Raw genomic sequence first — 26,143 nt, 5'->3', positions numbered from 1 at the left:
AATTTTTTTAACCATATACAAAAGCTGTTTGAGTATTTCTGAAGATCTGAAATTTTAACTAAATCTTTTCCCACAAAAAATATGTTTTCTTCTTTTGGGGAGGGGGAGGGAGTAAATGTCACCATTGTTCAAACATCACTAGAAAAAAAAATGTAAAAGGAATGTTGATAAGGGCACCCACAGAAATACAGCAGACTACCAAGAGCTGTTCCTGCAGAATTTACCCCGAGTTGAATGAACGAAGGAAACAAATGGTTTACTTCATGCAGCTCAACTGTTCTCACCTCTCCCTATCTGAAACGCCTATCAGAGGTAAATGTCATTTATCACACTCAACCTTCCACTTAAACGGACTGCCTCCGGAGCTCATACTTCTGTCTTTCACCACCACCACCCCTCCTTCCTGCCTCCCCCTCTCCCCAAGAGACTGAAAACTATTATTTATAAGCAGGGACACTGATAGAGAGATCCAGAAACAGATTTTGTCAGAATCTCCCCACAAAACTACTGATTTTCATTGCAACTCAAGTCCTCCCTCCGTCCAACTGGCACATCCCACCTCCCTCCTATTAAACAAATGCAACAAGCTGAAGAATTCTGCTACTTTTAGAACAAAGCAAGTGGCTGCATTAGCTCTGTTGCTGCCAGTTCTTTCAAAGGCGAACAAAGAGGGGAACTCCAAGCCTCTTTTAAACACTGCAAGGTCAAGCCCGGAAGTTTTCTTCTCGGAAGAAAAGCACAAACGCGAGTCGACCCTTGATATTTAAGTGAGCTGCTAACTAAATCAGGTGAGATGTGGACTGTTGTGTTCAATTGCAAAACATTCAAGTGACTTTGCCCTTACTGAATTTATCACAGGCTCTGGCTTTGAAAAGTTGTCAAAGCATAAACACATTAGTTAAAAGCTCAGGTTTGCTTCAGTGGACAAGCCAGCGAACAGCCATAAGTCATATTCTTTTGTTCAGCTCGCAATAGCCTTTTATATACACAAAACCCTATAAGAAAGCTAACCATGGCTAGCTGCAATTTCAGACACAGAAACATTTCTCACAATCTGTCTGGGTTGATCCGAGTGATTTCCTTAGTTCTATGGACATGTTTCATCCCTTCCAAACCAGGAGAGAACCAGGTTTTAAGATCATGGCCTTATTCTCAACTGATATACATCAGGATCGTTCCATTGATGTCAATGGAGCTATGTCATCAGACACCCACCAAAGGCCTGCCCTAGCATTCTAGAACTAGTATTCCTGCATGCACTGAAGTCAGAGGCAATACTCCCATTAACTTTAGCTTGGCATTGTCCACAACATCTGGTCCAGCTACAGGAGTAAACAGCCGAGCTGAATTTGTAAGTCACTCTGAGAATGACTCCTATAAACATGGAGTGCTTGCTGCCATGTGTATCATGCCACAGGGATTTCTAGATCATTTGTGCTCATTTTACAAGGCTTTTTTTGTTTGTTTGTTTGCATTGTTTGTAAATGGGAGCCATGCAAAATCACCCTTGAATCTGAAATCCATACTCCTTCCTGGTCATGTATCAGCACCAGTAATAGAGAGTCTGGAAGCCAAATTCTGTCCTTGGTTACACCTGTGCCTTTTATCATACCTGTTTCATCTCATTAACCTTCAATGGGGTGGCACAGGTGCATCCGAGGGCAGAAACTAGACCTGCAGTTGGAATTTAGATCACAACTCTGGTGCTGATGGATAAGCCGGATTCTATTGTTTAACCTCAGTCTCGTAGAGCCAGCAGAGCTAACAGGAGTTAAAAGCAGTAAAAAAATGTATGTACATCTGACTCTGAATACAAACAGGGAGCAGGTCTGGTGAGGAACCAGATACCATTCTTACACAGGTTTCAGAGTTGTAGCTGTGTTAGTCTGTATCAGCAAAAAGAACGCGGAGTACTTGTGACACCTTAGAGACTAACACATTTATTTGGGCATAAGCTTTCGTGGGCTAAAACCCACTTCATCGGATGCATACAGTGGAAAATACAGTAGGAAGATATAGAGAAAAAGAGAGAGAACATGAAAAAATGGGTGTTGCCATTCCAACTCTAACGAGACTTATCAATTAAGGTGGGCTATTATTACACCGTCACCTTTCAAAGCAGAACCATGCTCTTCAAGAGGCCAGTGTAGACAGGATCTTAGCTGAAGACAATACCAACTCAGGATGTCCAGGATTCATATATGGCCCCTTCCATCCCATCTAGCCAGGTAAGGAGAGAGAATCATATATGCACTGTGGCATGATGGGAAGGGGAAGAAGGCTAGAAAAATCTGCAGCCATACTGTGAACTTGTCAGGCCATTAAACAGAGTTGGGCAGGATTACTATTCCTCATTGTATTTAGTTGTTTCAGAACATCATTTATGAGACGACACAAAGAGACTGCCATACTCCCTAATCCATGGCACATCTCCCAGCGTAGAAAAGGTGTGTCACACAATGGTCTGTGGACAGAGGTACGCCATAGCCTAGCTGACCTAGCATGTCGCAGCCTAAAAGCCATGTGTGTGAGGTCTTCTGTTTCAATGAGATGTGCTGCTGTGAAGGAAATAGCGTAACCCTAACTTGCAAAATGGATGCACCAAGTATTGGCCAAGCCTGGCTGGGCCAGATGCAATTTGTCATTGCACTAGTCACAGACAATACTGGAAAATAAGAACTGCAAATATGAGAGATGACATAATACGGTATTGAATTACACTTCACACTTATATAGCACATTCTGTCTTCAAAGTACTTTGCAATCTATGGCCCCAATCCTGCAAAGGCAGAAAGAGGGCCATTAACATTTACCTCAGAGCTAGTTTTATCCTGTGGGATGCCCAGACACACATCAACAGCCACCTACTTGCTCCGGGCCCCTACCAAGTATTTTTGTTGCCTTGCTCTTTACTTCGCTACTGGCCACTTTATAGGACTGCTTATGAGCTGCCTGTTCTTTGGTTATCTACTGCCTATTATTTGATCATCAGTTGTCAGGTCACTACTTCCGCTGGGTGTTAATTGCCAGATCATTGCTTTTAACTGCACACCAACTGCCGGTTCATTGCCATCACCGCTTAATTGTTTTGCCAGCTCATTGGCCCTAATTGCTAGTTTCATCTTTGCTGTTCTTCTGGCTACCTCTCCCTTCTTTCCATTTCCCTGCTCTCTTCCTCCTCATCATCACTGCCCATTCCTCCCCCCGCTCATCTCATCTGCTCCCACTAACTGCACCTCTTCCCCTTGTTCCATCTGCTCACTTCATCCTCTGTCACCCGCATGCTCAAACACATTTTCTCTTCACCACTTTCCCGGCTGCTTCCTACCTGCTGGCGGCATCTGTCCTAATCCTGAGCCTCCCCCTTATCCACAATCTCTTCTCCTTCCTGTCCCTGCCTTCTTGTCTTTCAGCATCTAGTTCAGACTGCTCATCCCCACTATCAAGGTCCTACGTGTCCTTGACCCACCTCTCATGCCTTACTCTTTGCCCACTTTCCTGCCGTGCTGCTCCTTGTCTTCGTCCCCCACTAGCATCCTTGTGCCTTTTTCATGCTATCCCATCTTACACACAGATGCACACTCCTACCCTCCCACTTCACCAAGCAGCCACACTCTGCTCCTTCACTCAGAGCTCACTGCCTGCAATCATGGTATCCCCCATGGACCCTACACTGCCCCCTCAAGCTCACTATCTGCTCTGCTGTCACGGTATCTCCACCCAGCTGACTTTCACTCCAACACTATCAATTCCTGCCCTATTTTCAAAAAACAAAGAGACACACAGACACATGCAATTTGTTTGGTTTTGTTGCACATCATCTATATTTGATGTAACTCCCTTCCCTCCCTTCTTGTAAGCTCTTTGAGCAAGATACCCTGGGCCAGATTCTGGGATGCATCTGAGCTGTCCCTGTTCTAGGGTGTCAAGGTTCCTTCCCCACTCTGAACTCTAGGGTACAGATGTGGGGACCTGCATGAAAACCTCCTAAGCTTACTTTTACCAGCTTAGGTTAAAACTTCCCCAAGGTACAAACTATTTTACCTTTTGCCCGTGAACTTTATCGCTGCCTCCACCAAACATCTAACAGGTATATAATTGGGAAAGAGCCCGTTTGGAAACATCTTTCCCCCCAAAATCCTCCCAACCCTTACATCCCCTTTCCTGGGGAAGGCTTGATAAAAATCCTCATCAATTTGCATAGGTGAACACAGACCCAAACCCTTGGAGCTTAAGAACAATGAAAAAGCAATCAGATTCTTAAAAGAAGAATTTTAATAGAAGAAAAAGTAAAAAGAATCACCTCTGTAAAATCAGGATGGTAAATACCTTACAGGGTAATCAGATTCAAAACATAGAGAATCCCTCTAGGCAAAACCTTAAGTTATAAAAAGACACGAAAACAGGAATATACATTCCATTCAGCACAGCTATTTTACCAGCCATTAAACAAAAGAAAATCTAACGCATTTCTAGCTAGATTGCTTACGAACTTTTTACAGGGGTTCTGAGCTGCATTCCTGATCTGTTCCCAGCAAAAGCATCACACAGACAGACAGACCCTTTGTTTCCCCCCGACTCCAGCTTTGAAAGTATCTTGTCTCATCATTGGTCATTTTGGTCAGGTGCCAGCAAGGTTATCCTAGCTTCTTAACCCTTTACAGGTGAAAGGGTTTTTCCTCTGGCCAGGAGGGATTTTAAAGTTTACCCTTCCCTTTATATTTATGACATAGGGCATGCACATAACACCAGAAACTGGGAGGGGAATAGCTAGGATCACTACCCACTATAAACTACCCTACACCAGAGGATTTCTATCCTCGTCATTGGAGGAATCCAGGATATCATTGGAGGAATCTTCCACGGGCCAGAGGAGCAGGTCCATAGCTGCTTTCACAGGCGCTGATTTTTGGTTTTGCCAGTGTGTGCTCCTCTCCGCCCCCTCCCATCCCCGTGCGAGCAGTGCGCGGGACCTCAGGGGAAGAGGTCGAGCAGGGGCAGGGCCTCGTGGTGGAGCAGAGGCAGGGTCTCAAGGAGAAGAGGCCAACCGGGGGCGGGGGCTCGGGCTCAGGGTGGAGCGCAAGTGGAGGGGCCATGGCCAGGGCGCTGGGGCCCACAAAAGATGAATCCGGCCCTGTGGGTGCTGATTACCCCCTCTCCCCCCGACTTGTGCTTGGCGCCTGTGGCTGCTTTGCACTGACAGACTGCTGCAAAGCAGCTACAGTGTGGCCAAGAATCTGGACCAGAGTTGACTTTATTTCTGTGAAGCGCAATGGGCATTTATTGTGCTACAAGAAGTTCAATATTATATTAATTATCAATGCTCACAACAGATCTCTCAGGATGAGAACCATCCCCGAACGTTCAAATCCAGAAACTGAGGTAGTCGGCTAGTTTATTTCCTGCCCCTACCTACAGTTGCTTGCTGTTCAGATTCTGCCGTTCCAGCTGGAGAATTTAGTTCTCAAATACCTGTAATGCCAACCTCATTTACTATTTGGATCCAGCCTGATTATATCCAGTACTGAAATGGCTAGACAGAATGAGGCACATGGTCAAGAAAAGACATATAGATTTGTAGATACAGGTTGAACACTGCCCATATTTGAATGCCACACAAATATGAAAAGCCTGCTGACAGTCAACACACACAGACACCCCTGCTAACACAAACACAACAGTGTACCTGGTATAAGTTCTGCTGTTCTCATAGCATGCAGAGAAGCACCTATTCTTCCCACTTAATATTCTTCCCACTGAGTTCACAATCCCCCTTAGCCATTATCCTTCATTGCTTTAGCTTTATTTTTCACACACTGTAAAAATAAATCGTATATAAAACATAGGAACACAACAGCTAGGTCACACATCTTATTTCCTTAATGAATGCAACTATGCAAGGATCACGTACAAAACTGTGTTACTGCAGAGTTGCTGTACAGTAATGAATTTGGTTATTTCTGTTGGCTGTAGACTCATTATACTTTTCTTCCCCACCTCTTGACTAACCCTCCAGGCTCTATTCTATATTCACTTACACTAATGTCTATATCGCAGCCTCATATAAAGTTATACAAAAGACAGGCTTGCTATGCAGTGAAATATGACAACGACCAGATCTTTCAGATGAGTAATTGTTTTCAATAGATAACCCTGTTCTACCATGAAGATGCTCAATAAACGCTGCAATATGATGTACAGATCTGTCCCTGGTTTCATTAACACCAAACAGCAATGCAGATTTTGGCATTTGATGACCAGCTGATCTCAGAATACTATAGAGTTCTGGTTCAGAAAATGATCCAAGTGACTAAAGAAATTAAAATTGAATTAAAAGTTCATTGTTTGAGGAACAGTTTCCCCTCAACACACATACAATACTCCCATAATGCTAACAGGGGTACATGTTGAGAGTACATATTGAAGGGACAAATATACACCCCAGAGAGGAATCTAGTGGTTAAAAAATTGTGCTAGGACTCAAGAGATCTGGGTTCAATCCCCAGCTCAGTCTTCCTCACTGACCATGGGGGTGTCACTTAATTTCTCTGTGCTTCAGTTTCCAATCTGTAAAATGTGGGATAACAATCCTTCCTTCTTCCCCAGACTTTGTCTGTTTAGACTGTAAGCTCTTCAGGTAAGAGACTGTCTCTTGCCATGTGTTTGTATAACTGCTGGTCCAAAGGGGCCACCCATCTCAGCTGAGTACTTTAGGTGCTACTGAAATATTAGTAATCAATAACTTATGCTAGAAGCACTGCTTATATACAATCATAGTCTGTCCTCATGAACTGGTTAGCATTTACATTCTAATCTCCCCTGAACAAAAGCAGAATAAGTGTATATTTTAGATTCCTGTTGTCATGTAGTAATTACTAACCTGTTTTAAACCTGAATCTATTCTTCCATAACACTCAGATTGTTCTATGCTACTATCAGCCCCAGCCCTTGGTCTCCCTCCTGTCTGTGCCGTCTTCAAGTAATTAAGGTCACTTTTCCAGCTGTTGTATCTGCAAGAGGCCTCATTGACTTCAAGAGAAATAACTGTCAGCCTGTTTCTGTTTTTCTTAAAACGTGCTTTGAGTTCCACCTGCCCCGCTTCCTGTCCCTTCATCTTGATTACAGAATTAGAAGAAAAGAGTCAGTAAAATTCCAGGCAACATCAAAGATGCTTTCACCGCACAGTAAAAATCCAAGATAACCAGTACCAACAAGGTGGGGATGGGAAAAGTTATAGACTTAGTCTGATGTTGTTCCCTGCTTTTGTCAATAATCCTTCCTCCCTCTTGCAAAACAGTTTCAGGAATTTAATTAAAGGGAGTGGGAAGGTTTCTTAGGAGCAGCATTTTTTCCCCCTACTCAGAAAATATTCCACATATCCCAGAGTAAGCATGTTGGTTTCACAAGGATGAAAAACCCAGGACACATGCCCATAAGCCCATTAGGCAATTCCAGGATTCCCATTAAATGGTGCTCCAGTCCAGATGTGGACTGCCTGCTAACTAAACCGAGCCAGTTATTTGTATAGCTAGCACAAATGTGCACTGCTGTTCGATGAATTATTGATTCTGCACACACTCCACCTCCAAGTGGTATGGGTAAGAACCAGCACACAACAGAGCACGTGAGAGGGCCATCGGTGAGCACAGTTCCACTGATGCCGCCTGTGGTCGTCATAGAGACCGACAGCAGCACCAAGGAAAGCAATTTTCAAGGTACAGAGAACAGGCAGAGTTGGGCCTTCTGTGAAGGCTGAAGATCTGTGGGAAAGGAGAGAAACTGAGGCAAAAAGGGTTCAGGGTCACATAGGAAGACTGTGGCAGAGCCAAGACCTGAACCCAGATCTCCTGAAGATCCAATCCAATGCCTCAGCTGAAAGACCATCCCCACTGACTTCAGTTAGGCCGCTCCGGATTTATACCGGGATAACAGTTCAGAATCTGGCTCACAAAACATTCCTGTCCAGAGCTGACAATCATTCTTTGGGAGTGTTAATAAAAGATGAACAGACTGAATTGCAATGGTTTGTCTTCACCTTCAGATTTGTTATATGCATGTTTATCTTCAGGACTGGGACACCAGACAGTTGATTTATGTAGCACTGACTGGGTCTATTGACTATATGCAATTCAGATATAGAGCTTTCTACAGTTGCAAGAGGGGGTTAAATAAATACAAGTTTCATTACCGCACCTGGCTGGGAATTTCCCCTTCCCAGACTACAAGTTCTTGGATGGACGATTCTCAATAGGAGCCACTTTTTAGATAGCAAATACTTTTTATTCCATATATTGTTGTAGGTCTCCCATATAATCTGCTGCTGCCAGATCTGTTTTTATTTGTGCTTGTAATTACATGTAAGGTGCCAAGAAAATGGCAGACTTTGTACCTTTACTACATTACTTCTGGTTATTGCTTATCAAACTGTACTGCTTTGAATATGCAGAAAGCCTAATAAAATATTGTAAATTCACTGACATACAAACGGTTTTCATCAAGTTAAAAAAATGAAACCTCCTGAGTAATTCACAACAACTAATAAAGAATAAGATTTGTGCTGTTTTTCTACTGCCACAGAACTTGTGCAAAATATTCATATGTTCCAGTATATTATATAGGTGTAACTGAAATCAATTGGAATATTTCATAGAGGTATGGTCTAGGTCTCTGACCACAGGACTGTAAACTGTGCACTCCTGAGTTCTAATTCCCACTGTCATCTCAAGAAAGCCATTTAACCTTTATGCCTTTTTTCCCCCACCCACCCACCCAGAAACGTTATATAGATGGTTAATGCTTGAAAAGAGCTGTGTAGCTTTAGAAGTCTGCAAGTGACACAGTTTATTAATGCGTATAACAACCGATATAAAAAAAAAAAAAGCAGTGTTTGCTAGTCTCAGGCACACTGTACCATTTGAGACTCTTCTAGATAGAAGTCTTAAAATAAGAATGGTCGATGTACAAATCAATGAAAGATGGCAGCCTCTCTCTAGGCACTATCCTTAATGCGGAGCTATTTTTTCCAAACTTCGTAATTTTTCGTTTGGAAATGGCTGAAAAATTCTGTTTTCTATGAGATTTTGCAGGTTTGGAGCAATCCCTCTCTGAAGGAAATAATGGAATTAGACTTTTCCTTAATTTCCCTCCTGGGGTGGGGAGAATCCTATCCAAATGCTTTCTCTGCATAGAATTTCTCTTTTCAGCAGTGGCTCCTGTACACAGCCAGAGGTGCTTAGGACACAGGTACAGCAGCAGCAAAATAATCAATTTCTTTCTAATGCACTTCCTTAAATGCCTCTCTGAGACCACTTAGTCACAATACCTACAAGAAACTAGCTGACTAAGTCATCTACCTATTTCGTGAGTGAACTGCTTGGAGGGAGACGGACCAGTGCTGGGAGGGAAGTGCATAAGGACGTTGGAATGGTATTTGGAAACTGAGGTGGGAGAAAAACAAGCGAGAGCAATGTGTGGAAGAAGGCAGGGAGGAGGAATTTGGACCCCCATCCTGCAATGGGTGGAGCTCTGCATCCATTCAGAGCCTCACTGATGTTAACGGGGCCCCTGTGCCTGCGAGGAGCTCCTGGTATCAGTGAGGGCCTGGATGGGCACACATTTCTGTTCATTCAGCTCCAACAACAAAGCAAAGAAATAAGTCAGGTCCCCATCCTCCTCCTGATCACGTTGCTTGTACGTTTCATCCTTCTCTTCCATCCTTAGTGTATCTTTGTCTTTTTAAGTTATATGTTCCTCAGGGCAAGGATTTCAGTAATTATTATTATTATTGTCTTATAGTTTTTTGTCCTTAGTAGCACTCAGAATGTGAAAGTTGCTGTTCTCTCCAGCTGTGTTCAGAAAGCACCTTGCATGCTGTGGGAGCTACTACAAACAATATCGTATTGCTTTTAAACAAACTGGGATTCTGAAAGAATCCAAAAACAGCATGCAGCTGGTCTTTCTCCCCTTTCAGTGTTGCCAGGCAGTGTATGTCTTGTTAGCACACATCTTGACCTGGTTATAACTAGCCCTATAACTTGACCTGGTATTTTTCTTCGAGTAGTAACATGTTGAAAAATACCAACACCGGTACAATGCTAATATACTTTTTTCTTCTTCATAGTGACATTTACATGACGGTCACATGACAGGATAACTACACGTGTACAGTCCTCAAGCCAAACAAAATATAGGATGTTTTTCCCCAGTGCAGCACTTTTCTTAATTAAAGCTGCTTTAAGATCCGTATACCTTTACACACACAGAGTAGTGTATCCTATGCCATGAGTAATCCCACTGACATCAACATACTGAGTAAGGAATTACTTAAAGTGAGGAAGGGTTTCCTTAACTGACCCTTAATTTCTATAATTTAAACAAAAAACAACCTTCAATTTATTCCGTATCTTCATCAACTCCATCATCCAGACAAGCGTACAAAGCCAAAAAAAACCAGAATTGTAAATGTCACACACATCATCATCATGCAGTGACATAGATGAACATCTCATTTCCTATCCCCTTATTATACTATATTACAGTCCTTATTGAGATAAAATGAGTAGAAGAGAATGATCTGCCACACAATTTATTAGAGTTGATGGAGTGTAGGCAGACTTTTCAATCTCCTTTAAAACACTGTGATGCTCCATAGTGTATTATTAATGGAAACAAATGAACACAATCTGCTTCGGCTTTTCCCCAAGCCATCCACCAAAGACACAGTGATGTAAATCAATTCCACTTCATTTCCCCCTTTAAAGTGCAGGAGAACTTTAAAAGGGTCAGTGTCAAGGTTGGAAGGCAAAAGAACCCAACTCCTATAAAACTTGAGATTATACAATAGTTATAGATTCCAAAGACACTGCAGTAACTTTGTTGGAGGGGGGTATTAAGGGAAATAAAACATATAAACCCAGTCTAGCTAATAAACAAACATGATGCACGCTACTTTAGATTCCACAACAACAAACCATTGTGTAGTTTCGTTGTGATAGCACGCCTGTGTGTAAGCACTTCAGGAGCAACGTTCTTGTCAATTTCTTTTTACTGTTTGAGTATCAAATTGAGGCAGCCAAGTATTGTATGGAAAAGTACTATTTGCATGAGATTCCCTCCATCACATATCTGCCCAATGATTAAGGTGGATTATTTGCAATTGTGAAAAATGGAGAAATCATGGTTTTGTCACAGCAAAAAATGCAAGAGTCATACTTTTAGTTTAAAAAAAGGAGAAGTCACAGCACACAATGAATATGAAGTTTTCCAGAAGAAAAGTGTTAAACGATCATCACTGATAGCAAAACATCAAATACATGCAGAATATACAGGGAGATTTTAGACAACACTTGCTGGCCAGTCTTGTTTTGCACATTCCTGAATCCCATTGCTTAAAAATGCACAGGACAAACAAAAAGCCAAATTTGTCAATATGCACGGAGTCTTGCTCAACAGTAGCCTGGTTGGGTTGACAAAGACCATGGGTGAAATCCTGACTCTACTGAAGTCAACAGGAATTTTGCAATGGATTTCAGCGGGTCCAGGATTTCGCCCCATTGCATGTTCATGAAAGCATCACTACAATTTGTGCCACGGAAGTGGCACTGACAAAACTTGTTGAGTCATAAGTGCAGCCTATCAACCTCAATGTAACTATGAAACATATTAAGGTTCACCTACCTCAAACAATGAGCCTTGGTAGACACAAGCACCTGTAGGACCAAAAAGAAAGTCGATTAGAAGGAAGCCGATATCAATAGACTCACCCATAAACCAGTGCTTCAAAACTACTTGACCTTGCATTCTTTGAGCATCCACAATTCCCCTGAATATCACTAGGGTTTATTTTAGGGATGCCAAGACAAAAAGCAACCAAATATAGAAAAGGAAATGTCATTATGAATCCAAATGTTTTTTGTCCTTTTTCTATTTGCTTTAAGACAATGCAGCTCTATCAATCCATCACTTGCTCAATCACTCCATTCAGCCCTAGCACCTCCTTGTTCACCTCCTCCTGGCATTGGTCACCTTCAAATCCAGAAGGCAGCACAAACAACGAACTAGAATGGGGTAAGTAATGTAGCCACTTTATCATGGCAGCAGCTTCCAGAGACATCATGCGCATCCATCCACCATCAAGAGGATAGAGAGGCAGGCCATAACCAGCTGGCATGCTGTTTGTTCTTGAGCTCCACAGAGGCAGGAGGGGGAGCTCAAGAAGCCACAACTGGAGGGATGACAGTTAAACTGCACATGACCACAATAAGACCTGTTATAATGAAGGAGGCTCTTTTGGTACCTATTTACCACTGAGGGCTGCATATGCAGCTCTCTCTGTATTATGTGGGCCGCATCCATTCAATATATATACTACCTGTATGGTCCTGAGGCTGTCACATGAGATGCAGCTGGATGCTGCTTGGACCGCAAGGGAGAACCACTGGGCTCAGGGATGCAGTAAGTTGTCTATCTGCCAATAAATGCGCCATCGATCCAAAATATAGTCCCTCACCACCCATTGCCACTGTTCCTTGGATAGTCATGTCTGATGTACTGCCTGAGAGAGGCAATTATCTCACCCATTCGAGCAGAGTGCCTCTGGGTGGCATCTACTGACTCCCCCGATCTCTCATAGGGTGCTGTCTGAGGTACTCTGCTTGGCACTGCCCACTGGCAAGCTTTTATCATTTGCAGTGTTGTTATAGCCGTGTTGATCCCAAGATGCGGGGTGGGAGGGGAGAGGTGAAGATATATCTTTTATTGGACCAGCTTCTGTTGCAGTAAAGCTTGTCTCCTCCACCAACAGAAGGCAGTCCAATAAAAGATGTTAATTTCCTTACCCACCTTGTCTCTCTCAAACTCTTACACATTTGACCCCGCCCCATTTTAGCACATGTTTTCATGGCCTTTCTTCTGACTGAATAGTGGGCCAATGTTGTTGCTTCAGGAAGGCCTCCTCGTTTGGCTGTGTCCATCCTTCCAGCTGAGGTCAAAACAGCCCAGCACCAGAGAGCACAGACATGATGGGCAACAGCACCACAAGCTTCACCCACACTGAGCCAATGGGCCTCAAAGCTGACCAGGAAGGTCCTGCCCCTATGGGGATGGTAGTTTAGTTTCTATGCCACCGCATTCCTTGGCTTCTCCAGTGACACTGCCAGCAAACTGACCTCCCAGTTTGGTGTCTCCCCAGTGGTATGCACTAGGCACAGGACAGACACAATTAGCTCCTTGTACCTCACGCAGCACTGTGTACCTTTCACACAGGCCAAAGATCAGAAAGTGACAGCTTCCTGGCCTGAGTCTGAATTAGTGACCTAGAGGTGAACGCTTCATATCCCTCTTTTAATCCCTTGAGTTGGCCACCTCCACAAAATTGTATTCCTTCTAATTAATAGGCCGTCAAGCCAGAACACTTTAATATGCATCTACCTATAATAAAACTCATCTGGCGTTTAGGCAATTTGTGTAAACTGTGCGGGTTTCCATCTTGTCCTTAACATGCATCATGATAGGTTTGAAAACTGCACATTCAGGACTCAGTTCTGTCCCCACTGGAAACAGCCACTCAGGCTTCTCTGGGAGCAGGCGCAAGGCTATTAAGTAGCACATTATATACAAGGCTAGTTTAATCAAAATAAAAAAGTGACACCAATAAGTCTGAAGGGATGCAAAACAACTGACTACGTTCTCAGCAGCAGGGGAAAACCCAAACCAAACCAAGGTTTTGGTCTCGCCTGGCACATGGGATGGCCAGGCTGGCAGCAGAGCAGGGAATTTTGGCTGCGAACCAGAGTGGAGAACACAGAAACAAAGAAGGCATCAGAAAGCATAGCAGTTGATCTCCAAAAAGGGGTGGGCACTTGCTTACACCATATACCTGCCAGACCATTGATAAAGTGTCATGAGCATTAGCTTTGCAGGAAACTACTTGCCTGCTTTCTCATCCAGAGGTCAAGTGCAGAGACAGTAATCGAGAAAGGCAGGAGAGGAGTCTGCTACCATACGCAATAAAATAAAGGACAGAATGAATCTCTGCGAGAAGGCAGATACCCCCAAATAACCAGTCCAGCATACCAAGACACTGCTTTAGGAGGCAGGTCCCCAGCACAAGAAGTAGGGGAAATGGACATCCCTCCCCAGCGTTTTCAGCGCACCAAAAAGGACTGTGGGGAAAACAAGAATGGGCAAGTTTACGTTTGTAGCTTTTTATGTAATCAAGTGCTCTGGACACAGATAAATCTGTCTGTGTCTCTCCAATATTCATTGTCCCACTTGCCTTGAAATGGGAACTGCAGGTACTTTGAGGCATGGATTGAAAAGTTGAATCTTTTCACTGGTAGAAGAACACAACCTTTACAACGGGTTTGGTTTTTTTTTTAAATTGTCTAGAAGCCCCTCTAGACAGAAAGGGTTTTGCCCCCCAGTAACGGATTCCTCCATCAGCTACTGAATGATAAATATCCTTTGCTGCAATTGCCCTTCCTTATCCTAGGATTACTGCTTAGTGAATCAGAACGGCTAACCTCTCACGTTCTTAGCAGGATCAGATACTGTGGTCCACACTCAGGCAAACCTCCCATTAACTTAAATGGATGTTTTGCATGAATGAGGATTTCCAAGATTTGGTCCATTATGCATTCAGGAGATTGTTTATTCTCTTCTTCCAGTGTCACCGAAGGCTACTTTCTAGTTCTCTCTTCAGAAGTAAGGTCTTATGCTTAAAGCCAGAATCCATCCTTGGATTGGTGTGCTTGGCTCCCATTGAAAAACTGAAGGCACAGTAAATATACAAATAAATATATATATATAAATACATCAAAAATGTTATCACTTTAAACGTTTGCTTGAATTCCAGTTCTTAAATCATACTACACACAAAGGGTCACATTCTGCCCACAGATCCGCTCATGTGACTCCCACTGAAATCACATCTATCTGAGAATGGAATTTGACACAAATGGCGTTATTTCATACATTTCTTTTGGTGATTTCTCATGACGGTTTCTCTACACCTAGACTTTCTCAATGATAGTGCAATGTTATTTTGAATAGCAAGCACATCCCAAACACTTTGATGTATAACATCATTCACTCATCGTTAATACCCTAGTGCCTATCGCTGACACTGACAATAATGAAAGAGAAAGGTTACCCAAGCAAATGATTGGTGAGGTACCAGTTTCACACATTCTGTCTCAATAAGTCAAAAAATGGGGCAGGGGAATGAAATTGTGAATGAACTGAATGACAGTTTTTATTGATTTTTCTGGCAGACAGTCCTCTTCAAACAGCTGCACGCATCTGGCTACTAAAGATGTGACAAGAAATTACAAAAGAAAAAAAAAGAATGCAGTGACAACTGCCTTAAGGGACCACCCAAAGGATTAACAGAACTTGGCTGTCTGGTAGAGAGGATGCCCTTAAAAACAGATGAAGCAAAATTGTACAAGAAACCTTGGGTCTACAGTAAAGTGGTTGCTTAAAACTGAGAGTTATCTATTGAATTGGTCTTTAGTCCAGGTGTAACAGATTGCAAAGGCATAATCTGGTTCTTGGCAAGTAAGGGATTATTTTCCTTTGATCAGGGGAAAGGCCATAAGGACCCAATCAAATTTCCGCTAAAGTCAACTGGCTGTGTTCCCATTGATGTGAATGGGAAATCGGTCGGGTCCTCAGAGTTGTGACTTTGGACTCAGAACAGAGAGAAAGGCTTGGGAAGATTCCCTCACCCAGAGGACACAGGACTGGATTCAAGTTCAAGACACTGGATTTGATTGATTTGAGTTACACTCAGATCTCTTTACTTCACTCTGGCAATGCGTTCAAGTTGCAAGATTCCATTTACAGTTCTGTATGGCCCTTTTGCAGAGCCACTATGGTGCACAGGGGCATTACAGTAACAGGCAGCCAAGCCCAGGAAGTTTTTCCAGTTTGTCCGTTTACAATGGTTTTGTTATAAACACTCACCACCGAGAGAGACTTTCCTGCACACGATTTTTCCCTTGCTCTACTATATTCCACTTTACTTTTGTGTCATACATATTTTAATTTATTTTTAAAAATTGAGAAGCCCAATGATAACAGCTTCAGCCCTTAAAATCCATTCTGATTTGCCCAAGATCACACAACAGGGCAGTGGTGGGTTTAGAATCTACATCTCCTGATGCTCAGTCCCACATTCTATTCACCTGACCACACTGGCGCCCCTCCACAGCACCAGACATGCCTCTGAATGACTGCACAGGAAAAACACAAAGTCTGATTCTCTCCTAACTAAAGCAAAGGTATAGTTCACCTGCTCACAAACTGTAATGGGAGAAAGTCCTCTTCAAACACTTGTGTTCATCCCGTTCTGCATGACTTGACATACACAGATTTTCAAAGACATTCTAGCTACATTTTTGCCAACTTTTCTACTACTGAACTGTCCTGCCCTCAAGACAGTCACCGAGAGTGCTCCCTGACACTTTATTTAGAGCCCCACGCAGACACAAAATTTGGATCCGCATCCATCCGCAACCTGCAAAAATGATCCATGGATATAAAACAGATATCGGCGGATTTGCAGGGCTCTACTAATACGATACAATATGTCTGTATAATGTATTTTTCATTCGAGTTTATAGAAGCTTTGCCTGTGTTTCCAAGTTACCCAATGGTCTTTTAGATGAATGATCTTCTGCTAAACCCAACACACAAGAAAGAGAAGTGTCTCCCTGCACCTCAAGGAATACATTCTCATTTACATACTGAACCACCTTGGCGGGGGTGAGAGGGACCCAACTCATTATCACTTTTGTGTTGGGTCCCCTAAACTCAGATGTTAATATTGTGCTCTATCAAGATTGTTGTTGTCGGGAAGGAGGGTGCGTCACTCGTAATTTCACACACACACAGTTTGGATTATCTGATGTCACACCTGACAATGCTGCTCTTCAACTCACACACCCACACCTGTTATTGACAAAGATAACTATTGCTGCCAGGTCACATTTTCTAAAGTGCCTAAGGAAACTGAGTCTCAGGGACTTTCAGTGAAACATAGGCTCCTAAGTGACTTGGTTTCAGAGTAGCAGCCGTGTTAGTCTGTATCCGCAAAAAGAAAAGGAGTACTTGTGGCACCTTAGAGACTAACCAATTTATTTGAGCATAAGCTTTTGTGAGCTACAGCTCACTTCATCGGATGCATGCAGTGGAAAATACAGCGGGGAGATTTTATATACACAGAGAACATGAAACAATGGGTGTTACCATACACTACTGTAATGAGAGTGATCAGGTAAGATGAGCTATTACCAGCAGGAGAGAAAGAGAAAAAGAAAGAAAAAAAAAACCCAAACCTTTTGTAGTGATAATCAAGGTGGGCCATTTCCAGCAGTTGACAAGAACGTGTGAGGAACAGTAGGGGGGGGAAATAAACATGGGGAAATAGTTTTACTTTGTGTAATGACACATCCACTCCAAGTCTTTATTCAAGCCTAATGTAATGGTGTCCAGTTTGCAAATTAATTCCAATTCAGCAGTCTCTCGTTGGAATCTGTTTTTGAAGTGTCTTTGTTGAAGAATTGCCACTTTTAGGTCTGTAATCGAGTGACCAAAGTGTTCTCCGAATGGTTTTTGAATGTTATAATTCCTGATGTCTGATTTCATAGAATCATAGAATATCAGGGTTGGAAGGAACCCCAGAAGGTCATCTAGTCCAACCCCCTGCTCGAAGCAGGACCAATTCCCAGTTAAATCATCCCAGCCAGGGCTTTGTCAAGCCTGACCTTAAAAACCTCTAAGGAAGGAGATTCTACCACCTCCCTAGGTAACGCATTCCAGTGTTTCACCACCCTCTTAGTGAAAGTTTTTCCTAATATCCAATCTAAACCTCCCCCATTGCAACTTGAGACCATTACTCCTCGTTCTGTCATCTGCTACCATTGAGAACAGTCTAGAGCCATCCTCTATGAAACCCCCTTTCAGGTAGTTGAAAGCAGCTATCAAATCCCCCCTCATTCTTCTCTTCTGCAGACTAAACAATCCCAGCTCCCTCAGCCTCTCCTCATAAGTCATGTGCTCTAGACCCCTAATCATTTTTGTTGCCCTTCGCTGGACTCTCTCCAATTTATCCACATCCTTCTTGTAGTGTGGGGCCCAAAACTGGACACAGTACTCCAGATGAGGCCTCACCAGTGTCGAATAGAGGGGAACGATCACGTCCCTCGATCTGCTCGCTATGCCCCTACTTATACATCCCAAAATGCCATTGGCCTTCTTGGCAACAAGGGCACACTGCTGACTCATATCCAGCTTCTCGTCCACTGTCACCCCTAGGTCCTTTTCCGCAGAACTGCTGCCTAGCCATTCGGTCCCTAGTCTGTAGCGGTGCATTGGATTCTTCCATCCTAAGTGCAGGACCCTGCACTTATCCTTATTGAACCTCATCAGATTTCTTTTGGCCCAATCCTCCAATTTGTCTAGGTCCTTCTGTATCCTATCCCTCCCCTCCAGCGTATCTACCACTCCTCCCAGTTTAGTATCATCTGCAAATTTGCTGAGAGTGCAATCCACACCATCCTCCAGATCATTTATGAAGATATTGAACAAAACCGGCCCCAGGACCGACCCCTGGGGCACTCCACTTGACACCGGCTGCCAACTAGACATGGAGCCATTGATCACTACCCGTTGAGCCCGACAATCTAGCCAGCTTTCTACCCACCTTATAGTGCATTCATCCAGCCCATACTTCCTTAACTTGCTGACAAGAATACTGTGGGAGACCGTGTCAAAAGCTTTGCTAAAGTCAAGAAACAATACATCCACTGCTTTCCCTTCATCTACAGAACCAGTAATCTCATCATAAAAGGCTATTAGATTAGTCAGGCATGACCTTCCCTTGGTGAATCCATGCTGACTGTTCCTGATCACTTTCCTCTCATGTAAGTGCTTCAGGATTGATTCTTTGAGGACCTGCTCCATGATTTTTCCAGGGACTGAGGTGAGGCTGACTGGCCTGTAGTTCCCAGGATCCTCCTTCTTCCCTTTTTTAAAGATTGGCACTACATTAGCCTTTTTCCAGTCATCCGGGACTTCCCCCGTTCGCCACGAGTTTTCAAAGATAATGGCCAAGGGCTCTGCAATCACAGCCGCCAATTCCTTCAGCACTCTCGGATGCAACTCGTCCGGCCCCATGGACTTGTGCACGTCCAGCTTTTCTAAATAGTCCCTAACCACCTCTAACTCCACAGAGGGCTGGCCATCTCTTCCCCATTTTGTGATGCCCAGCGCAGCAGTCTGGGAGCTGACCTTGTTAGTGAAAACAGAGGCAAAAAAAGCATTGAGTACATTAGCTTTTTCCACATCCTCTGTCACTAGGTTGCCTCCCTCATTCAGTAAGGGGCCCACACTTTCCTTGGCTTTCTTCTTGTTGCCAACATACCTGAAGAAACCCTTCTTGTTACTCTTGACATCTCTTGCTAGCTGCAGCTCCAGGTGCGATTTGGCCCTCCTGATTTCATTCCTACATGCCCGAGCAATATTTTTATACTCTTCCCTGGTCATATGTCCAACCTTCCACTTCTTGTAAGCTTCTTTTTTATGTTTAAGATCCGCTAGGATTTCACCATTAAGCCAAGCTGGTCGCCTGCCATATTTACTATTCTTTCGACTCATCGGGATGGTTTGTCCCTGTAACCTCAACAGGGATTCCTTGAAATACAGCCAGCTCTCCTGGACTCCCTTCCCCTTCATGTTAGTCCCCCAGGGGATCCTGGCCATCTGTTCCCTGAGGGAGTCGAAGTCTGCTTTCCTGAAGTCCAGGGTCCGTATCCTGCTGCTTACCTTTGTGTCCATTTATTCTCTTACATAGAGACTGTCCAGTATAGCCAATGTACATGCCAGAGGGGCATTGCTGGCACATATCACATTGGTAGATGCGCTGGTGAACGAGCCTTTGATAGTGTGGTTGATACGATTAGGCCCTATGATGGTGTCCCATGAATAGATATGTGGACACAGTTGGCAACGAGCTTTGCTGCAAGGATAGGTTCCTGGGTTAGTGGTTCTGTTGTGTGGTTGCTGGTGAGTATTTGCTTCAGGTTGGGGGGCTGTCTGTAGGCAAGGACTGGCCTGTCTCCCAAGATCTGTGAGAGTGATGGATCGTCCTTCAGGATAGGTTGTAGATCCTTGATGATGCGCTGGAGAGATTTTAGTTGGGGGCTGAAGGTGATGGCTAGTGGCGTTCTGTTATTTTCTTTGTTGGGCCTGTCCTGTAGTAGGTAACTTCTGGGTACTCTTCTGGCTCTGTCAATCTGTTTCTTCACTTCCGCAGGTGGGTATTGTAGTTGTAAGAACGCTTGATAGAGATCTTGTAGGTGTTTGTCTCTGTCTGAGGGGTTGGAGCAAATGCGGTTGTATCGTAGAGCTTGGCTGTAGGCAATGGATCATGTGGTGTGGTCTGGATGAAAGCTGGAGGCATGTAGGTAGGAATAGCGGACAGTAGGTTTCCGGTATAGGGTGGTGTTTACGTGACCATCGCTTATTAGCACTGTAATGTCCAGGAAGTGGATCTCTTGTGTGGACTGGTCCAGGCTGAGGTTGATGGTGGGATGGAAATTGTTGAAATCATTGTGGAATTCCTCAAGGGCTTCTTTTCCATGGGTCCAGATGATGATGATGTCATTAGTGTAGCATAAGTAGAGTAGGGGCATAAGGGGACGAGAGCTGAGGAAGCGTTGTTCTAAGTCAGTGTGACTGTTCTTAATGTTTCCTCTGAATATTGTGGGGATGCCTCAGTTTCCCCTATGGAGTTCTTAAGTATCTAGGTGGTGGAATAAGGGTGTATGATCGTTGCAGAACCCTAGAGGGCAGGTGTGTGCAGGGGTCTGGACACAGAGAATGGCGAACACCTTGTTTCCTGGTAACTGATGGCCTGGGCCCTTCCCCACTGCAAGGTGAGAACTAAAGGGTTGAAGACAAAGAGATCAGGTGAGCTCCTGGCCCGGGAAAGGGACAAAGCCCAGAGGAGGAGGGGCTGGAAAGAGTTTCAGTTGGGGGCTTGCTGGGGACATGGAGTGAAGTACAGATGTGGTTGTCTGGCTCACTGCCCCCAAAATGGACCCAGCTGAGGGGTCCTGTTCTCTGTACCTACAAGCTCTGGTTTAGACCATGTTCCTGTCGTCTAATAAACCTCTGTTTTACTGGCTGGCTGAGAGTCACGTCTGATTGCGAAGTTGGGGTGCAGGACCCTCTGGCTTCCCCAGGAGCCCCGCCTGGGCGGACTCGCTGTGGGAAGCACACGGAGGGGCAGAGAATGCTGAATGCTCCGAGGTCAGACCCAGGAAGGTGGAAGCTGTGTGAGCTGTTTGTCCTGAAGACAGTCTGCTCACAGAAAGGAGACTTCACCAGAGTCCTGCCTGGCTTCGTAGGGAGCAGTTCCAGAGCATCGCCCGGGGACTCCGTGACAGTCAGCCATTAAAAAGTTGGCATACTGTGGGGCCATGCGGGTACCCATAGCAGTGCCGCTGATTTGAAGGTATACATTGCCCCCAAATGTGAAATAGTTATGGGTGAGGACAAATTCACAAATCAGATGTCAGGAATTATAACATTCAAAAAGCAGTCGAAGGACACTTCAATCTCTCTGGTCACTCGATTACAGACCTAAAAGTGGCAATTATTCAACAAAAAAAAACTTCAAAAACAAACAGACTCCAACAAGAGACTGAATTGGAATTAATTTGCAAACTGGACACCATTACATTTGGCTTGAATAAAGACTGGGAGTGGATGTGTCATTACACAAAGTAAAACTATTTCCCCATGTTTATTGTCCCCTCCTACTGTTCCTCACATGTTCTTGTCAACTGCTGGAAATCGCCCACCTTGATTATCACTACCAAAGTTGCCCCCCCGCCCCCTCCTGCTGGTAATAGCTCACCTTACCTGATCACGCTCATTACAGTGTGTATGGTAACACCATTGTTTCATGTTCTCTGTGTATATAAGTCTCCCCACTGTATTTTTCATTGAATGCATCCGATGAAGTGAGCCGTAGCTCACGAAAGCTTATGCTCAAATAAATTTGTTAGTCTCTAAGGTGCCACAAGTCCTCCTTTTCTTTTTAAGTGACTTGGGAGATTTTACCTATTGACCGAGATAACTTATTGTTATTGACTAAGAACCTTGAGCATATTAAGTTCAATAAAGCTTAAGTTAATGAATCACTATGGTTTAAATGTTAATGAAAGTCAAGAGTGGTGGCTCCTAAAGGAACTGCTAAATTTCACATGCGTAGGGTCATCTGTTTCCCCTCCGTTGCGTGGCACAGAGGGATGCAAAATGACAGTAAAAAGAAAAGGAGTACTAGTGGCACCTTAGAGACTAACCAATTTATGTGAGCATAAGCTTTCATGAGCTACAGCTCACTTCATCGGATGCATTCAGTGGAAAATACAAGATCGTCCAGCAGCTGGTGAAGAAGTGGCTGTTCCTTCCCCAGAGAGCCAGCTGGTCTATATCACCCACAGGAATGGCGGTGCCAATGTCCCCCGCGTGGGTGACCTGTGTGACATCGCGGTGATCACCCACGCCTTCCACCTGCTGACGTGTCCCGACGCCATGGTAGGGAACATTGCAGCAAACGCCCTCCATGATACAAAGAAGCTGATCGGCAGAGCCCCCTCCAACCAAGACAAAATGGCAGTAAAAAGTCTGTATTTTCCACTGAATGCATCCGATGAAGTGAGCTGTAGCCCACAAAAGCTTATGCTCAAATAAATTGATTAGTCTCTAAGGTGCCACTAGTACTCCTTTTCTTTTTGCAAATACAGACTAACACAGCTGCTACTCTGAAAAATGACAGTAATGCTATGCAAAGTGGCATGTAGCATGGAGAAAAGCAGCTATGGAGTATGATCGCACTACCAGATACTGGCTGCTGGCAACCCCTCCATTCCACTTCCACACTGATGAAGGCAGAGTGAGGAGGAGGGGAAGAATCATAACCAGCAGACGGGGCAGACAGCAGGGAACATACCCTTCTACACAGCACGTTCCCTTTAGAAACCAGCGTAAAATCCACCAGCAAAACATCACGTAAGTCCCGGCTGCCTTGAGCAGTAACAACACACACTGCACGTTGCATGAAACCCACCTGGACCTGACATTTCCCCCCACCCATTCTTCAGTAACTGAGAAATAGCTAGTGGATTTCCTTCAACTTGTTATTAATTATTATGATCTATTCCTGGGTCAAGAGCAAGGATAAGACATTGCAGCTCAGAGGGTAATTTGAGAGTTGGGGTTTTGAAGTGGCTGAAGAGTGGGGTTGAGAACAAAAGTGCCAGCTCAGTCACAGAGATGGAAAGGCCCTGTTTGGTCAGGGAGGATTGGACGCAGCTACGTAGGCACCCCGCTCAGGGGAGATGCGCTCCCCAGCCATTGAGGTGCTTTGTAAAAAATCCCGCCCCGCTGCGCCAGTCCTGCCTGCCAGTGCAAGACTCCCCCCTATTGTGCGAGAGACACAGGGTGGGTGCAGTAATGCAGTGGCTCTCAACTTTTCCAGACTACTGTACCCCTTTCAGGAGTCTGATTTGTACCCCCAAGTTTTACCTCACTTTAAAACTACTTGCTGACAAAAGCAGACATGAAAATGCAGAAGTGCCACGGCACCCTGTCACTGAAAATTCACCTACTGTCTCATTTTTACCATGTAATTATCAAATAAATCAACTGGAATATGTCTTGTACTTACATTTCAGTGTATGGTACACAGAGCAGTATAAACAAGTCACTGTCCCTATGAAATTGTAGTTTGTACCGACTCCGCTAGTGCCTGTTGCAAAACTTGGCAAGTATCTAGATGAGCTGGTGTACCCCTCAGAAGACCTCTGCGTGCCCCCAGGGGTACACGTACCCCCTGGTTGAGAACTACTGAGGTGATGTCTTTGATTGGCTTGTCTGCTGCTGGAGGGAGAGCGAGACAGGGCACATGCGTGTATTGGGGGGGCATCACACCCTGCAGTATGTGTGTGTGTGTGTAAGACCGGCAGAGGCCTGGCAGGGGGTGCCACAGGCCAGAAAACAGCAGCAAGCCCCCCCCAGTGGGAAAGAGGCGCGAGGCGGAGAAGTTTCCCCAGCTGCTTCGGACCCCAGCTCGCGCGCTGCCAAGCCCCACGCCTTGTCCCGCCTCGGGCACCGCCTGCAACCGGGACGGCTGCAGGGACCCCCCCCCCCCCGGCCCGCAAAGAGCCCGGGGGCACAGGACAAGGAAGGCGGGCCCCGGGCTCTGGTTCTCCCCGCTTGCCGGCGGGGAGCGGAGCGGAGCTCAAAGCCACCCCTGCCGCGCGCACACAACCCCGGCCCCCCCCAAGCCGCCCCGGCCCCCCAGGGGCCCGCGCCAGGGGCTCCGCGCGCTGCAGAGCAGGCGGCCCGCAGGAAACACCGGGGGGGGGAGCAAAGGGCCGCCGGCACGCTCACACCCCGGGGTCCCGCCCGCTGTGGGCTGCTGAGACCCACCTGCCGCCTTTCAGCTCCCCTGATCTCCGAGGTCAGCTCGGATTCCCGCCCCAGCGCGGTGGGTTTGCTTGCAGAGGGGGCGGTTTGCTGCAACCCCTCCTGCCTTTATGGATTTCACCACCCTGCGCCCCTTCCAGCAAACCTCTCCGCTCCGGTGCGTCCTTCCCTCTGAGCGCGCGCTGAATTATGCAGCGGGGGATTCTGCAGCCGACTCCATTTAATGCCACTGGGCCAACGGAGGGGACAGGCACACCTGGGGGGGAATTCACCCGGATCAGAGCCATCTTCAGCGGGGAGAATTCCTAACGCGTGCAACCCGCCTTGTAACTACACGAAGTCAATACCCGTCCAACTGGGGTGCGCTTTGTACTCACCTTCCGCCTGCTGCTGGGGCAATACGGCAAATCCCGCAAAGAGGAGCGCGACCCGGAGCCACACTTCCAGGTAATCCATTGCCAGAGGCGAAGCCGAGTCTGGAGCCGGGCACCCCCGCAGCCCCCTGCAAAACCTCCTCCTTCCGCCCTTTTTTGGGGGGTGCTGATGGGGTGGGGGGCAGACTCCACAACTCAGCCCAATGTCAAACGTTCCCGGTGCTCCTGTCTGCTTCGGTTGAATTAGATTAAAAGGATCGAAGCGGTTTGAGGGTCCAGCAGCACAAACATGCCCAGCGCGTGGAAAGGGAGTGACTGTGTCCTTAGCTCAGGAGCTGCTCACACGAGCCCAATCAGCAGCATGGTCCCAAAGTTGAATCCGGATTCATTCCGCTGCAAAAACTTCCCCATGGCCGAGACCCCCCGCCTTCCATCTCCGAGCGCCGCAGAAGAAACCCACCGCGGCAGGTTTGCCTGCAAATCAGCTTTTCAAGTTCACTTGACACCAACCCTACGCCCAGCTCTGCGCAGAGGGGCAGGAATCAAAGCGGGCGGGGGCGGGGACCTCTGCTGCGCAGCCCCCTTCCTCACCAGCAGCCCGGCGGGCAAATAAGATCCCCTCGGCGAGGCTCCCTCCCAGGAAACTTTCTCCGGCGCTGCAGTTCTGTGCCCAGCCCCGGGCTCCTGCAAAGACACAAAACGTGAGCCTCGCTCGCTCTTGGGGCTGATCTCAGTGCAGGCGGGGGCTAAACAGAAGCAGAATAATTAAACAGCGCTGTTGGTGGTGGGGGTGGCACTGTTGCCCCTCCTTCCCCACATTTGCCTGAGCGTGTCTTATTTTTTCCCCCCAGCTCAGCAGATCCGTGCAAAGCTCCTTCTGCAATGGGGTCTTGGAGGAGCGGGAAGGAAAGGCGGGGTGGGAATCAGAAAGGGGCCGTTGCAAAGGGGAAAAGACCCTGCAAGGAGGAAATCGAGTGAGCTCCAGGGAGCCCAAAGCAACGTGCCTGCAGAAAATGACCAAATAAACCTGGAGCTAGGAGCCCGAGACGCTCCTCCCCTCTCAGTGTGAAAATGGACCCCGGGACTCGAGGAACGGGCAGAGAGTCACGTGAGAGAGCGAGCAACCTGATCCCCTTATTCATTCCGCAGGAGTTTGCAAGCTTGCCTTTTGTCTGAGCCTGGGTCCACACTAGTGCCACACAGCCAGGAAGGGAGAAGGTAGCAAGCTCCCTCCTGCGATCCGGCAGCTCCCGCTGAGAAAGTTAATA

The 26,143-nt window shown here is 45.7% G+C and overlaps 1 protein-coding gene across 3 annotated transcripts in view; it reads right to left on the bottom strand.

Annotated features, from left to right (window-relative positions):
- FRAS1 (Fraser extracellular matrix complex subunit 1) overlaps nucleotides 1–25,747 on the bottom strand; it is a 299,172-nt gene extending 273,425 nt beyond the window's left edge. For 2 of the 3 annotated variants that reach the window (XM_043544852.1, XM_043544853.1), the window contains exons 1-2: nucleotides 24,879–25,747; nucleotides 11,677–11,708 (exon numbers count right to left, since the gene is read on the bottom strand). In XM_043544852.1, coding sequence (XP_043400787.1) covers nucleotides 11,677–11,708; nucleotides 24,879–24,957 — 111 coding nt within the window. In that variant the 5' untranslated portion in view covers nucleotides 24,958–25,747. Of the gene's footprint in view, nucleotides 1–11,676; nucleotides 11,709–24,504; nucleotides 24,588–24,878 lie in introns of those variants that run through there. The other variant, XM_037896738.2, reaches the window with a different exon arrangement.
- Between the last annotated feature and the right edge of the window lie 396 nt (nucleotides 25,748–26,143).

Source organism: Chelonia mydas, chromosome 4, assembly GCF_015237465.2.
Source record: "Chelonia mydas isolate rCheMyd1 chromosome 4, rCheMyd1.pri.v2, whole genome shotgun sequence".
NCBI classification, from domain to species: domain Eukaryota; kingdom Metazoa; phylum Chordata; order Testudines; family Cheloniidae; genus Chelonia; species Chelonia mydas.
The sequence above is the reverse complement of the archived record's forward strand: the minus strand, read 5'-3'. Positions and strand labels throughout refer to the sequence as shown.